This window comes from Furipterus horrens, unplaced genomic scaffold (genome assembly GCF_987537825.1).
Source record: "Furipterus horrens unplaced genomic scaffold, mFurHor1.1.pri manual_scaffold_3, whole genome shotgun sequence".
NCBI classification, from domain to species: Eukaryota; Metazoa; Chordata; class Mammalia; order Chiroptera; family Furipteridae; genus Furipterus; species Furipterus horrens.
The window spans coordinates 162951691-162968408 of NW_028327173.1; the positions used below are offsets into that span (position 1 = coordinate 162951691).

Below are 16718 nucleotides of genomic sequence, written 5' to 3' on the forward strand. Positions count from 1 at the left end.
AGGGTGAACTGCAATATTGTAATTTATGAGAAATAAACGTTTGGCCCTGGCTGGTGTGGCTCAGTGGACTGAGCGCCAGCCTGTGAACCAAAGGGTCACTGGTTGATTCTCAGTCAGGGCACATGCCTGGGTTGCAGGCCAGGTCCCCAGTTGGGCATGCTAGAGGCAACCATACATTGATGTTTCTCTCTCTTTCTTCCTCCTTTACCCTCTCTCTAAAAATAAAAATAAATTAAAAAATTTTAAAAAGAAATATATAAATATTTGGTCTTTGTTCACAATTCCTGGCTCCAAGCTCTCGGAATTCTTGGAATTTCCTAAGTGTTGAGAGTGAAAAAGGTATCTTTTGTGATGTTAAGAAGGAGACTTTTGGAAAGGACCAAAGGAAATGGGCTGGTTGCCAGGGGAAACAACCCAGCGATTAGAGGGTTGGAACTTTCAGTCCCGCCCCTCTGATGCTCCAGGGAAGGGAGAGGGGCTGGAGGTTGAATCAGTCACCAAAAGCAGGTTAATCAATCGTGACGACATAATGAAGCCTCCACAAAAACCCTAGAGAATGGGGTTACAAGAGCTTCCTGGGGTTCGGAACACGTGGAAATTCGTGGAGAGTGGTGCACCTGGATCGGGCATGGAAGATTTGGACCACTTCCCACATACTTTGCCCTTGCATCTCTTCCATCTGGCCGTTCCTGAGTTACAAATCCTTTTACAATAAACCAGGGATTTAGTAAGTAACATGCTTCTCTAGCCATGCCAGCAAATTCATTGAAACCAGGAAGGTTGTGGGGACCTGTGTTTTGTAGCCAATCAGGAGTGCACGTAATAACCCTGGACTTGCAATTAGCATTCTGAGTTGGAGGGGGTCCTTGGGACCTCTAATCTGGCCAGGTGGTCAGAAGCACAGGTAGCCTGGGCTTGCCTCTGGAGTTTGTGTGTTTGGGGAGAGGGCAGAAGAAACAGTCTTGTAAGACTGAACCCCTTAACCCATGGAATCTGATGTTTCCAGGCAGATGGTATCAGGATTGAGCTGCATTTTCAGACACTGCTGCTGTTTGAGAATTGTTTGTTGGTGTGGTGAACCCCCATCCCAGAGCGCAATTGGGTCTGAAAACTTAATTTACCTTTAAATGTTAAAGAGTAACAAAGTTCATTTTTTAAAAAGAAAAAACAGTGAAAAATCTATGAAAAATGTGTCCTATAAGACATGTTGTAAATGATCACGAGTTATCTTCTCTTGCTAGAAATACTTGTTTTGGAACCGGTGAACATTTATCCAGCTTTCAGATCTATCAGTCGCTGCTTTTTGATACCTGCAGATGAGGGAGGTGTTAAAAATGAACTTGCAAGAAGAAAGGACAGGGTGTGGGAAAGCCTGCCTGCCCTCTGCCCCAGAAGCAGTAAAAGCGGCGGTCACTTCCTTCGCCAGGTTAGCCTGGGAATTAAGGATGAAGGAGCCTCACTGCTGAGTGAAGGGATCTTGAGTTTATTCTCTGAGCCCATGCAAATGGAAGCTCCTGGGAATTTGTTTTTAGCAGGGACGATCATCTGAAAACGGGAGGGGCCAGATGGGGGCAGCCGCAGAAGCTGAACCCAAGCAAGGAGGAAGAGTGGTTGAGGATGGAGAGTTAATCGAGGAATCCCAGGGCCTTGGCAATTGGCTAAAAGACAGTTTTGTTCACTGCTCTGTATATACTCAGCACCTGGCAATAATTGCTGCTCAAACGTTTGACCAAATGAGAGGATTTACATCAAAGGGAAGAAAAGCAGAGGAGCCTAGGGCGCCGTTTAAGAGTCTGGTCTGGAAGCCCCAGTGTCATGGTGGCGTGGGCAGATATTCGGGACTATGGAGCTAGAGCAGGAAGGAGGGAAGGTTGTTTAGACTGGGTCTCCTGAGGTGGCCCTGGGCAGCTGTCTTTCCCTAGTTCTGTTTTCTCTGACCATTACCTCTGCCCTTCTGCCAGTTTCCCCAAATTGCATCAGAACATCTTTTTGGTTTGGGTTTTTTTTTTTTTTTCATTAAATGTATTTTGAAAAAGAAATTTACTGATACTTCCATGCACCCTGGAAAAATCTCATAGTCTTGAACAGCAATTGCGGTAAGATCTTAATAAGACCAAAGTCCTCAGTAACTGGGGAGGAGTGTTCTGTTTAATTAAATTTTACTGATGTTCTTCATGTTAGGGAGAAAACCTTTAAAAAGTACTCAGGTGAAATATTTATAAAAAGGAGAGTCTACTTTCCTTTGAAGGCAGATGGTTGACTGTTATCATGAAAGAAAATTATTTAAAACTTGAAAATGAGGCCCTGACCAGTGTGGCTTAGCTGGCTGGGCATCATCCCATAAACTGAAAGGTCCCATTTCATTCCTAGTCAGGGCACATGCCTGGGGTGCATATGAGAGGCAACCAATTGATGTTTCTCTCCCTCTCTAAAAACAAACAAACAAACAAACAGCAAAACAACAACAACTTGGAAATGAGGGGAAAAATGTTAAGGTTCTTACATGGTGAGGCCCAGAGGAGCCAAGTAAAAATTCATAGTGAGGAAAGTGAGTGTATATATATATATATATATATACATATATGTGTGTGTGTGTATTTTTATTTTTAAACTTATTGATTGGAGAGAGAGAAAAACATCAATATGTTGTTCCTCTTATTGATGTATTCATTGGTTGCTTCTTGTGTGTGCCCTGACCAGGGGTCAGACCTGCAACCTTGGCGTATCCGTACGACACTAACCGACTGAGCTACCCAGCCAGGGAAGGGGAATATTGTTAAAAGATGTTGGTAATCAGGTTGAATGTGCACTGGACAGTCCCTGGAAATTGACTTTGTGAATAAATTCCAAATGTTATCCCATTCCCTCTTCATTTCCATTGCAAAGTACAGGGCAGAAAACGTCCACTAATAGGCATGGAGAAGGGAGAGCCAATTAATCCAAGTATTTTAGGCCTCAATCAGCACCTTCCCACAGCAGTCCTGATATGCTTTCCTTTGGCATTAGGGTCTTGCCTGATTTATCCCCAGAGAGGTCTGGCTTCCTTATTCTGCCCCTCATTTGATGTATGGCTTGTTTTTCCTCATGCTCCCATAATTAATTTTGTTTGCTTCTCACTATGTTTCTGCTTTCTTCCAGCACTCTGGCCTTTCAGAGGCATGTCCATCTACTTTCACAACCTTTTTTTTTTTTTTTTGATTCTCCAACAGAGCACCAAGTGAGTTAGTCTCTTAGTTGAAAAAAATGTTTTCCCACATGTATAATTGGATCAGTTTGGTGTTAGATGCGATTTATTTTTGCACAGTTGCACAGACTACAGTATGTATTATATCCGCTGTTTGCGAATGGGAACCTGATTAGAGCCCACAAGGGTATCTTATTTAAATAACACCCCAGGTAGTAGTGGCCTTTGCTACTCAGAACGTGGCCAAGATTAAATGCTTCCTAACAGAGGTAATAAAATCTTGTGTGTAATACCAATTAAGATTTGGCTTGTTTGCTTTCTCTTTTATGATTAGGTTCTGGTTGTCCCCATGAAAATTATTGACTGGTATTTACATATCCAAAATCAAATGTCTTTTTGGAACTTAGTGATATGTCATTTCCCAGGCAGCTGTTTCCTTAGGTCCTGAACTCATTCTCCCTCCTCCCCTGTTTCATTGATATTTGGCATTTCCCAAAGTGCGAAGCCAAAAGGTTAAAAGCTTTAGTTCAAAGCATAGATGTTTGGTCCTAGCAAAATCATAGACTTCCTACTTCATTCTTTACATCAAAATATATTTTAGGTGGATCCAAAATTTAAATATAAAAAAACCCATAAAACTTTATATCTCAGGAGCCAAAAGGAAAAATATAGATAAAGTTGACCACATAAAATAATAGCAAACTTCTATATATCAGTGTCATATCTAGGAAAGAACTCCCTAAATCCAATTCAAAATCAAACAAAACAATGGGATGAAATATCTACAAAACCAGAATGAAGGGAAGATAACTGATAAATTTGGAAAGTTCTTACAAATTAAAAAAATTAAAACTAACAGCCCCATAGAAATGATTAGTAAAAAATCAACAGAAAAGAAATTTAAGAAGCACAAATGACCAAAAACATTAAAAATGAGGCTCAAGCCTACTAATAATCAAAGTAATGCAGTTGAAAGCCATAGTGGGGTGTTATTTTCCATCTATTGATCGTGGAAAAGACAAAAACAAAAGATAATTTTAGGTGATGATGGGGGGAAACCATACTTTTGTAGTAGGTAAAACCTGTGGGTAACATCAATGATAAAAATTAAAAAGATGCATAATCTTTGACCCAGAAATTATACTTCTAATAATTTAGTCTATAAAAATAGTTGCACAAATAGCTATATGTAGTTTTTTTTAATGTAGTATTTTTTATAATTAAAATATACTGGAGATAACTTCTTTTACATTGATAAAAATTATTAACAGTGAATGACTTTCAATGTATATTCTAAAGAGGAAAAGCAAGTTTCAAAAAGGCAGGTAAAATATTATCTAATTTTTTTTTTGGAAGATTATATTTGTTGACTGCCAGTGACATACATTCTGGGAAGTTCCTACAAGAATACCATGAATCAGTCACTAGGTTGCTGAATTACTATCTTAGAAATGAGTGATTGTCCCTACCTTCAGGGCTGGGCAAGTTCCCTCCATTTATTCACTTTATCTCTCACTCATTCCGTGAACATTATGCACCCCAGGCAATGAGTGTGAGGTTAAGCAAACTGACTCTGAACCTGGATTGCCTGCATGTGGACACATCACATGGAGCTCTTATCTTGGGCAAGTTACTTTCTTCCCTTAGATTCACTCTACCTCCTATTTTGGGTGGAGAAAGTTAGGCCCAGTGAATAGAAAGGCTGCTTCTGCCCTGGCTGGTGTGGCTCCGTGGATTAAGTGTTGACCTGGAGCCCAAAGGTCTCTGGTTTGATTCCTAGTCAGGGCCCATGCCTGAGCAGCTGGACCATTTGAGAGGCAACCGATGGATGTATCTCTCTCACATCAATGTAACCTTTTCCCTCTCTCTAAAAATAAATAAATAAAATTAAAAGAAAGGCTGTGGAAGCAGATCTAGTGGAATGGATAAGGGAGTGTGCCTGGGGTTAGACCCTCTCAGGGTATAAATTCTGGCCCAAATCAGAATTTGAGTAAGTTACTCAATGTCTCTGTACCTCATAGGATTTGTTATGAGGATTCAACGTAAGGGGCTTATTGCCTGGCACACAGTGAGTATCAGTATATGTAGCTTATTATTATTTGTGAGACACTAGGGATTAGTAAGTGGACAAGAAAGCATAGTCCTTGTCCTGAAGGAGTTTACAACATAGTGGAGAATAGAATGTGGGAACGTTCTGGATGTTACAAGAGCAAGGAAGAGAGTGTCTGGGAGTCTGCCTAGGGGAAGTCACAGCCAAACTGAGACCTGGAGGTGGCAGAAGTGGGCATTACCTCTGGGTTGATGGACGAGCCTGAGTCAAAGTCCAGAAGTCAGGGAGAGAGCCTGTTAGTTTCCAGAAACTAAAAGAAAAACAGGAGAATTCCTGAGCACAGACTGGGGCAAGGACAGGTATTGTGATCTTGAGGCAATTATGCTGGATCTCTAGCCTGGCTGTTCCTTCATTCTTACTATTTGCCTGACCAGCTCACCCATCAGTTATTAGCCTATGTGCCCCACCTCCAGAATGTCTTTCAGGAATCCCAGCTTCCCACAGAGCTTTAGGTCTACTTGCTACAGGTAGCCTTGGAACTTTTCACACGTTGTTGTTACTGCTTGTTTGTTGCTCCTCCCTGCTAAACCAAGAGCTACATGGCCACATTTGCATGGCACTGGTTTACCAATGCATACCTGTTAGTATGTTCCAGATATGGATGAAATAACAGAGGCAGGGAGAGGATCAGGATAAAGGGAGCTAAAATTTTCACATGGGTTCTTGAATTCCACAACCATTTCACCGTGGATTCTAGCACACTATCTGTTACCCAAAGTGATTGCATACCCAGGCCAGATCTGGGCTGCAGTTGCAGGCCTTGCCTGGCCAGGGCCAGGGCAGGAAACATGCTCAAAGATGAAGCTCCCCTCTCATGAGCAGAAACTGCGGTATTTGAAAGGTACTGAGGGCCAGCTTCAGTCTGTTTGGCCTCTCATCTATTTAAGTCTCCACTCTCTGCCTTCCTGACAGGTAGGTGTGGGTGACAATTCAGACTCACCTCTGGTTCCTACAGTCTCATGCTCATCCTCTTCACCTTTTCTTTGCCCCCCCGCCCCCCATGCCTGGAAGGTAGTCTCTCTCTCTTTCTCTCTCTGGGGCCCAGCACATTGCCTTACTGGTCTATGTTTGAAAGATGGCAACGACCATAACTACACAAGTAAAACTTTTGGGGTCCAGAGTGTATACAGCTGTTAGGACCTTATGGGCCAGGACAGCATAGAGAAGGCCCTAGAAATAGTTTTTAAGATCAAGAAAAGAGAACTAAAATGTACTGTGTGTTTGTCATTCAATGCATTTTTATGTTTTCATATATTAATTGGTATGTGGTCATTTTCCTTGAAAAGATATGAGTAGGTGAAGTGACCTGTGTTAGATGATGCCAGTGTTTGATCATCTTGTTTAAATTAAGTTACTTTCATTATAATATTCAATTTTACATTCATAAAAAGTTATTTCTACTAGTATCCAGTTAGATGTAAATGTACATACACACACACACAATCTACTTTCCTCAATAAAGACCAGTTCTGTTCACACAGGTCTGCAAAGAGGTAAAAAAGTAAAAGCATAGTTAACTTCTGAAATAAAAGAGAGCACTATTTATTTTGTTTCTTGAGATGATTCTAAAATATCTTTTTTAAAAAAGTATAATGCATATGCATTTTAGATAAATCGTAAAACTGAGACAAAAAGAGGAAACTGAAAACCAGGAGTAATCACACAACTCTGTATACTGTGGTTAATGTTTTAGTGTACTTCCTTTTCAGACTTTTTCCTGAAATGTGTTTTTAAAAAGCAAAAAATGGTGGTGGTGGTGGTGGTGGAAAGGGAAGTGGAGCTCCTGTTCGGCACTCTGCAGGCTTTAGAATAGCTTCTCTTTACTCCCCTGAAACATGTGCCTTTTTCATATCTATGATTCTTAGTGCCCCTGCATTAGGAAATAGCTACTACGTGTGAGTTAAAAATTTGTGGATGAGTGCTCATGTCAGAGACCTGAAAAAGTAGTGGCTAAATAAGGTAGAAATGTATTTCTCTCTCATAAAGATGAAACCCAGAAGTAGACGGTCCAGGAATGGTGAAGTGGCTCCCTGGCATTACTATCTTTCAGGTCATGACTTCCATTCTCAATGTTGCTTCCAGGTCCTAGACAGTGCTGGAGGTCCCACCATTACACCGGCATTCATGAGAATGGAAGAAAGAAGGGAAGCCCTGGCTGGTGTGGCTCAGTGGTTTGAGCACTGGCCTGGAAACCAAAGGTTGTCAGTTAAATTCCCAGTCAGGGTATATTGATGTTCTTCTCCCTCCCTTTCCCTCTTTCTTAAAAAAAAAAAAAAAAAAGAGAGAAAGGAAAGAAGGGGATAGACTCTTTCTTTTAAGGAGTTTTACCCTTTCACACTTTCAATTATATTTTTGTTTATGGCTTCCATACAGTCAGATCTGTTTCTTTTTGTTTATAATGTTCTGGTATGATATTAAAAAGATCTTCTTGATTTAGGTATCATAAAAATATTACATATATTTTTTGGAAATTTTAGAACTGTCTTTTTAGATTTAAATTTGAAATGTATTTATACTGTGGGTTAGGGATCTTTTTTTTTTTTCCAAAATGCTGCCCTCAGGGAACATTTTTTGTAACTCGTATCTCGTGTTGTGACCACTGGCCAAGATCCTTCTCATTTGTTTGCACTTGTATTTCCATTATATGCAGTGCATATCTCTTTTTGCACTTGCGCATGGCATTATTATAATCTATTTTCAAATATTTCCCCCACACAAGACTGAACACCTTGAGTGTAGGGATTGTCTTAATCAACTTTGTATCTCTAGCTTTTAAAACTCAGCAGCTTCCTCAATCAACAGTTGTTAAATGGAATGAATGCATAAAATGCTGCTGTGTTACATTCCATTTAGAAGGTCATTACTTCCAATGACACAAAAGGAAGCACCTTAATCTCATTATTAACAGGCCTCCAAATCTTCTGAGAATTTCCTAAACAAAATTAATCCCTTTAGTGCTGTTTGGATTTCAATTAGCCTCAACTCTGTGGCACTGTATTTTTGTGTATAGCTTACCTCAGGGAGCCTCTATGCATGTATTCCAGTGACTATTAGTAAGTTATAGTTCCAAGACTCCAGGACTTGGGGGACCCTCCCTGGAACACTGAGGAAGCTGTTCATTCAGGAAACATTCATGGTGACTCTGCCATCTGCAAGTTCTCATCTAGCTGCTGTGGGGAGGCAAAGCAGAGTCTGGCATGGGCTTGGCCTTCATGATACCACAATGATGTCAAGTACATTTTGACCAGTTTGTGAGGTGGTACAAAAACATGGATGATATTGCCATTATTGCATCTGAAAAATGTTCTCTTGCCTACTTTCAGAATTTTCCTCTCTAATAATGACGTATTACAGCGAATTAGTCATTATTGAGTTCTGAGGGGTTTCTTTCTTTTTTCTTTTCTTCCTTGAATATCTTCTCTTTTACTCCAGGGCACTTGGAGTGTGTCCAGTTGGGTCCATAGAGAGAGGGGAGCTCAAAGGAGGGGCAGGGATGATGATATAGGGGTGTTCGATTGGTTGTCCTCCGATTCATGTGTTAGTAGGTCTGCGACTAATAGTCGGAACAGGTGTTGGCTGAGTCCCCTGCTGGCCAGAAAACCGCAGCTGAGCATGAGCTTCGTTGTACAGCCCTGAGTGGGAACAGGTTTGATCACATTGGATGGTTTAACCATGTCTCATAGCCCCATCTTCGCTAAGAGCTCACTGACATAGAACATTAAATAAGGTCTGGGCTCAAAAAAAACACAAAAAACCCTACTTCTTCCTCCTCTTCAGTCTCTTTCAAACCCCAGCGCAGTAACATTAACTTGGTTGTGCATGCTTATTTATTTTCACGTCTTGCTTCTTTGAGTCACGGTCCCTCTGCTATAGCAGGGGCTGCATAAACAATTCTTGCAGGAAGAAGGCAACACTGATAGTCTCGGTCATTATGCTGTTGTCTTCAGAGGAAGTTCACCCTCCTGGACTGTGTGTGCTTCGCGAGCCGCCACCTACTGGGCTCTGCCAACAGGGGGCGCTGGAGGGAGATGGTGAAGCTGGAGGCGGGGCTTCCTGTTTGCTTCCTGTCTACTTCCTGCCTCTGTGAGCATCACCTTGCCTACGCTTTGGAGTGTGGTTCGTTTTACGTAGCAGCACCGAGCCCAGTTTAGGGAGAGAGCAGACGGAGACACCATCCGCCTCATTGGAGGTCTGGCTCAGCCTCGGGGGCCTTCCTCTGAGCTCAGAGCACTCAGTAATAAATGTGTAGTGTCTCCATCACAGATCTCTTAGTTTCACCTTGTTGGCATCTTTCTTCCCAAATTCTAAGTTTAATAATTTTCATTTCTTCCTCTATTTTTCCACCCTAGGGGTGGTAGCTACTTTCAGCAATTGCTACTTCCCGAATAATTTAGTGTCGTCTACCGCTTCCCACCACACACATCTACACACATCTTTTCTATTATTTATGTAACAACTTTATACCTAGTTAAGTTCTTTACATTAAATTTGCTATTTCAGATATTTGAACAGGATACTGCGTTTTTGGAGGGGTGGTTTGGGAGTGAGGCGGTGAAGCACACCGTGTCCAACGTCAGTGGCTTTGGAGAAGGCATTTTCCACCCTGTATCGCCAAGAATACCCCACGAAGCTCTCACTGAAGTCCAACTGCCAGGAACTCTGGACTGATAGATAGTAATGAGGGAGATCTACGATCTGGAACCCTGTGGATATTTCTACAACGTAAAGATTATAGTCATGGAAAGCCAGGCAAATGGGTTTTTTCGAGTAGTTGCTGTTTGAAGAACAAACTCTGGTTTTCAATGACTTTTTTTTTTTTAAGTAAATAAGCAAAACAAAACAAAACGAAACAGTCCTTGTATGTTTATTGTTTCACTCTTGTAATGTTGAGGGAACTTAAGAGGAGTGACACTTGGAGTCCAGGACAGAAGAAGGCAAGGAGCATACCTATGTGTTTCTGTGATTCTTTGTTAAAGGGGACAGGAGGGAAAGCTTTCAAGTTCTTGCATCAGCATTGACAGGTTTTTATGAATTGTTTTATGTCAGGAGAGCATGGATATAAACTGGGCTGTCCTGCTAGAGATAGGTGCTTGCCTACTCAGATATTGGCAACATTTTTTACTGCCCCACTCATTTCCCTGAATGACTTGTTCATGAGAATATGTTCCTGAACAACAACTATATCTGGACTTGCTCTCTTATCTGAGGGCAGGAAGCTGAAAGGTGAATGACAAAGCCACTTTGCTGCTCTCTGCTTTACAGAAATTAAGGAGGAGCCTGAGACAGTTTCTTGGATGCCCTGTGAATATCAGAAACTATATTTTGGAGAAGCTAAAAGAAGACCAAGGGATATGGGGTTTACATTTGCTTGCATGGAACCCAACCAATCATCCCTTGCAAACAGAAACAAACCGTGGCAAGGAATCTTCCCTATTTAGGAAAGAAGCTATTGAAGGTGAGCATTTTCTTAATTTTTCATTTTTCTTCTTCTTAGATTCTCATAAAAATTATTGCTAAAGAGGATACACATCTTATGCTTAGGAAGAGGATGCAAAAAGGAAAAACAATCATTGCTGGATGTATCACATTTTGTTTCTCTTTTATTTTTAGGATTTTTATCTATAGTATCTGGTTTTCTCTGATGGTACTTGGTACCCTGCATTGTTTTGAAAGGTAGCTGTGGTTTGGTAGAACAAATATGAGGCTTATAGACAAAAACCAAACCAAACAAACAAAACAAAACAAACAAACAAAAAACAAGGGGGGAGAAGAACAGGGCAGTCCCAGAGTTGCTTCTTATAACATATGTGATATTTGGCAAGTTATTTAGCTCCTATTTTCCTATCTATAAAAGGCCTAATGAAACTACATTAAATGGGACAATGCAAAGATATATTTCTGTCCCATTAAAAGCACTCATTTAATATTGTATATGCGTAGCTCTGTGTCTGTATGTAAATATATTTTAAATTTGGATAGTCTAAGGGTTATGTATATAAATAAACGCATTTTTGGACTATATCCAATTTTTTAAAGAACATTTTTTAAAAAGGGTGGTTAGATATTATATTTAACCAATTAACTATAGATAGTGAAAACATTCTAATATACAAATTACCAAATAAGAGCAATTAATGCACTTTTTCCTTTAAAAGGTCTTTTGAATTTCTATAACTGAATCTGAGAGTCTGGATTTCATGGTCTTTCTAGACTGATCAGAAATTATAGGCCTAGATAAGAGCTATGTTAGAAACAGTGTGGTAAGGGGTGGGGAGAAGAATGGGGAATGAAGGGTGGGGACTTCCTCTTACTAATGCCACCTTTTCATCAGCAGGTGCTCAGTTCCAATTTCCTTTTTCTTTCCTGGTATGGAGGTGGAGCCAGGTCCTAAATGTAGCACACTCATCTAATTGTAGAGTCAGGTTATAGACCTCGATCAGCATGCCATGTGTAGGGAGTTCCTAGGTGGGCAAGTCTCAACTGAGGATATTTATTTAGAGAAGAAATATGTTTTTCCCATAATTTTGGAGTTGCACTTGATGTTCCTAGGAACACATTCAGGGTTAGTTTGTAACTAAAGGCATTTTGTTCTGTCCAAGGATGCCATCCTCCTCCTCCTTCCCTGTGCCCAAACTCTACTGATCTCCCATGCCATGAAGATGATTTGGTGGAAGAAGAGACTCTGCTGGAAGCATTGCCTGTGGGTCCTGGGCTGCTATTTGCTGCTGGCTATTGTTGCTCTGAAACTTTCTCTCAGACCGAAATGCAACTTTGATTCACTGGATGTGGAGTCCAGGAACTTTCAAAGCAGGCACTGCAGAGACATCTTGTACAAGTTCCTGAGGTTGCCAGCAAAGAGATCCATCAACTGTTCTAGAATCATCCAAGGGGACAAGGAAGCAGTGATTGAGGCCCTCCTGGACAAGCTGGAGGTGAAGAAGAAACGGGAGCCTTTCATGGACACCGACTACCTCAACATGACCCGAGACTGTGAGCACTTTAAGGCCAACAGGAAGTTCATACAGTATCCACTCAGCAAAGAAGAGTTAGACTTCCCTATTGCATACTCTATGGTGGTCCATGAGAAGATTGAAAACTTTGAAAGGCTGCTGAGAGCTGTGTATGCCCCTCAGAACATATATTGTATTCACGTGGATGAGAAGTCCCCAGAAACTTTCAAAGAGGCAGTCAAGGCAATTATTTCATGCTTCCCAAATGTCTTCATGGCTAGTAAGTTGGTTCGGGTGGTTTATGCCTCCTGGTCCAGGGTGCAGGCTGACCTGAACTGTATGGAAGACTTGCTGCAGAGCTCAGTGCCATGGAAATACTTCCTAAATACATGCGGAACAGACTTTCCTATAAAGACCAATGCAGAGATGGTCCTGGCCCTCAAGATGTTGAATGGGAAGAATAGTATGGAGTCAGAGGTACCTACTGAGGCCAAAAAATCTCGCTGGAAATATCACTATGAGGTGAAAGACACAATATACATAACAAGCGAGATGAAGGGCCCTCCCCCTTATAATTTGCCTATGTTCTCGGGGAGCGCCTACATTGTGGCTTCTCGAGGCTTTGTCCAGCAGGCCTTAGAGAACCCCAAATCCCAACAACTGATTGAATGGGTAAAAGATACCTATAGCCCCGATGAACACCTCTGGGCCACCCTTCAGCGCGCACCATGGATGCCTGGCTCTGTTCCCTACCACCCCAAGTTTCACATGTCAGACATGACTTCCATTGCCAGGCTGGTAAAGTGGCAGTACCATGAAGGAGACATCAGTATAGGGGCACCTTACTCACCTTGCTCTGGGACCCACCAGCGGGCTGTCTGTATTTATGGGTCTGGGGACCTTCACTGGATTCTTCAGAACCATCACCTGTTTGCCAACAAGTTTGACCCAAAGGTGGATGATAATGTTCTTCAGTGCTTGGAAGAATACTTACGTTATAAGGCCATCTACGGGACTGACCTCTGAGATATCCTTAGAGTGTTGCTATCTGCGGGGCAAGGACATGTGCAAACATGCCCAGAATGTGCTGGGACAGTGTGGGGTGGAAGGCCAGGTTCTCTGGAATCCACAGCACCCCGCAGGGTAAAGGGGCCGCTATTGGAGTGTGGGTAAGTAGATCTGCTGCGCTGCAAATCACTGCCCTGGATGAACACTGACTTATCGCAGCCCACTCCCAACAACCCCTCCACTGACTTTCCCCCAGAAGAAGAACCTGTTATCCGGGAGAGTCAAGAGGGAAGTTTATGGCAAGGGCCCCTGGATTTTAGCTGAATGCTTGGTGTCCAGCTTTTTCAGTCTGTGGAGATGCCATTCCTAATTATTCCAGGCTTGGTAGTGGGGAGGGGGAGTTTGATGGAAAGAGGGTCTTCTCTTTTATACTATGAATTTTAAAATAAAGCCAGAAATAAGACAAAAGTGTGAGACTTTTTCTCATTACTATTGGTGATGTTTAAAATCTCTGAGGGCTGGCAAAAGACTCCCCATTATTCCAAAAATGGTCACGGCAGGATGTGAAAATAGCAGATTCAAAAAGCACATAGAGGAACAGAGCTGGTGCTTTCATTATTGAAAGCCCTTCTCAGGTGTTTCCATTGCCAGATCCATGACTCTTCTGTATGGGAAAAGGCAGGGTAATTTAACCAAATTGATTACTAAATCCTTATGGGAAAATTAACAGCCCTAATTTTGCCAGTTTCACAGCCAAAGGTTAACGTTCCATAACAAAGATAATAACTATTTTAGGGAAGGTCACCATGTAATTTATTGTCCAACCTGGAACACATTTAAAGGGGGAGGGTGGTACAACTATTAAAATTATGTTGGAAAGCAAGAATAAACTAGGACCGTTCAGCTAACCCAGGAAGTCTGGTTATTTCACATTTAGGCCTTATTGTGTGCCATTTGAATGATGTTCCCATTGATATGTCATGATATTGTTTCTTCATTTCTGATTATGGCTCAATCAAGTTTTGCTCTCATAATCAACTTTGTCTGGGACCTGTGTACTCTGACATAGTTGTAACAGTGTCTGACACAGCGAATTTTCTATTTATAAGGGAGCAACTGCTTTATGGAAGGTTGTACATTTTTTTTGGCAATGGGCATTGCCACCACCAACTTACCTGCATCCTAATATGGAGACCTCTTCCCCTTGCTCCCAGCCCCACCACGGAGATGACTGAGGAAAAGTCATACTCAGCAGAAGAGCCCCTGTAAGGTCTGGCCCCAGGAGTGGCCATCAGGGGCCTCCACTGCTGCCGTGGGAAGTGGGCAGAAAAACTTTCCTGAATGCAGGTGTTCTAAGAACTCGGGTCTTTGGCCTCATGGTCAACTTCCTCTGTAGATTTTCATGTGAAATAAATGATGGTTTTTAATGGAGAAACTAAAATGTGAACTTGTCATTTTGGGGGAACAAGTTGCTGGGATTTTCCAAGCATTGACTTTTTTTTTATAGAAATATTCAAATGAATAGGAAGTGCTCTTTATTTAACAAGGTCTTCATATCAGAAGGGTCAAATTTCTCCCTCATTTGTGTAGTTTACTTTAGAAATCATACAATTAAACCAACACATTTGCTGATTTTTTTCTTCCGTCTGAGTCACATTTGTTTCTTTAACCTTTCTCTGAAAGGAAAAGTCTTGTAAATGAATTGAGCAACTATGCTTCTATTACCAGTCACAGTTTGAATTATCTCCCTAATTTTGATTTGTGGGCCATTGATAAGCATTGTTTTAATAACTTTTGATGCACACTCTGCCTATTATAATCTTTGTTCTCTTGACTGAGCATCGTTCTTGACCCTGTGGACATATAGGAACCAACAAAACAAGCAAAACTTCCCACTCATGTTCTTCACATGCTAGCTTGAAATGGACTCGTCGTCGTCGGCAGCCGTCCGTCTCGAGAGACGATGGTGTAGCTTCTTAAGAGTCTATCTGCACCGCCGAGAATGGCTGTGCAGTTCGACTCGGGAGTGACACAGTATCTGTCTCCTCCCGTGTTGAATCGACATCTTGCGATGAAGCTACAGAGCCTGGGCAGGGTGATATGGAGGGTCTGCTGTTGCCCATGCAGCAGACCCCCCCTCTCTTCGCAGCTGAAGGGTCCAAGGGAAAGACGGAGTCAATACAGCTTGGCTTCAGGTGCGCCGCAGGAGTTGCCGGTGTTGACTACAACGTCAAACCGCCTTAGGGACTCCGGCTCCGGATTTTCTGTCGGGGTTTACTCCCTTAGCCTTTCCCCTGAAAAGGTATGCCGCAAGGCAGCGGAGGTTTTTTGGAGTCAGAGTTTTCCTTCTCTGATGTGCCCTGACTGGAAGATCGAACCAGCGACACTTAGCTCGCAGGCCGACGCTCAATCCACTGAGCCAAACCAGCCAGGGTCTATAAACAAAGAAGTAGTATATATACACATTAGAAGAAGAAGGTGCTGGAGAGGAATTGAAGGAACTGCTAGAGACCTTAGGAGAATGGGGTGGAAAGGGAGGATGCTTAAAATTTTAAAGTGTGGCCATGGAGGCCATTAATGGAACTGTGACATTTGAGTAAAGATCTGAAGGAGATGAAGGAATCATCCATCAGGATCAGTGGGGTAAGAGCATTCTAGGCCAGGAGGAAAGACTTGACAAGGCCGTGAAGTTTGAGGAACAGCGAGGAAGCAAGTGTAAATGGAGCAGAGTAAAGCGGGGGAGGTAGAAGGGTTCAGAGTACAGGGGAAGATGGCTGTTGTGAAGGCCCTTGGAACCCATCACATGGACTCGGTCTTTGAGCAACATAAGCCACTGGAAGGTTTTGAGCTGGGGAGTGGCATGATCTGATTAACATTTTAATGCTGGATTGAGAACAGACTGACGGTGGTGAGGGTGGAAGCAGAGGCCAGTTAGGAGGCCGTGGCAATAATCTTGGCACTCGCCATGGTGGCTTGGGCCAGGATAGTAGTGGAAAAGAAAGATTCTGGAAGTGTTCTTTTCTCAAGATTATTTCCTTACTTTTAGAGAGAGTGAAAGGGAGGGAGAAGGAGAGTGAAAGAAACATCAGTGTGTGAGAGATACATCGATCAGTTGCCTTTCACATGCCCTCAACATGGGACCTGGCCTGCAACCCTGGCATGTGCTCTGACTGGGAATCGAACCGGTGACCTTTTTTTGGTTCGCAGGCCGGTGCTTAATCCACTGAGCCACACCCTCCAGGGCTGGAAATATTTTGAAGATTCAATTTGAGAATTTGCTGACAGATTGAGTTTATTTATTTATGAGAGAAATGGAGGAGTCAAGAATGACTCCAAAGGTTTTGTCCTGATGATCAATTGGAAGGATAGTCACCATTAACTAAGACAGGAAACCTGTGAAAGTAGGTTTTGGGGGAAGATTAGGAGTGTGATTCCAGACCTATAAAAATGGAGATGCCTATGAGAC

At 42.2% G+C, this 16718-nt stretch overlaps 1 protein-coding gene across 2 annotated transcripts; it reads left to right on the forward strand.

Annotated features, from left to right (window-relative positions):
- Positions 1-530: 530 nt before the first annotated feature.
- On the forward strand, positions 531-13510 carry GCNT3 (glucosaminyl (N-acetyl) transferase 3, mucin type). Of its 2 annotated transcripts, XM_090270683.1 has the most exons (3): positions 531-727; positions 10557-10749; positions 11894-13510. In XM_090270683.1, exon 3 carries the CDS (start codon positions 11948-11950, stop codon positions 13268-13270), a length of 1323 nt encoding a protein of 440 aa, XP_090126809.1. In that variant the 5' UTR covers positions 531-727; positions 10557-10749; positions 11894-11947; the 3' UTR covers positions 13271-13510. The 2 variants fall into 2 exon arrangements, with proteins under 2 accessions (XP_090126809.1, XP_090126808.1); XM_090270682.1 differs by lacking the exon at positions 531-727 and having other exon boundaries at positions 10380-10749.
- The last annotated feature ends 3208 nt before the right edge of the window (positions 13511-16718 follow it).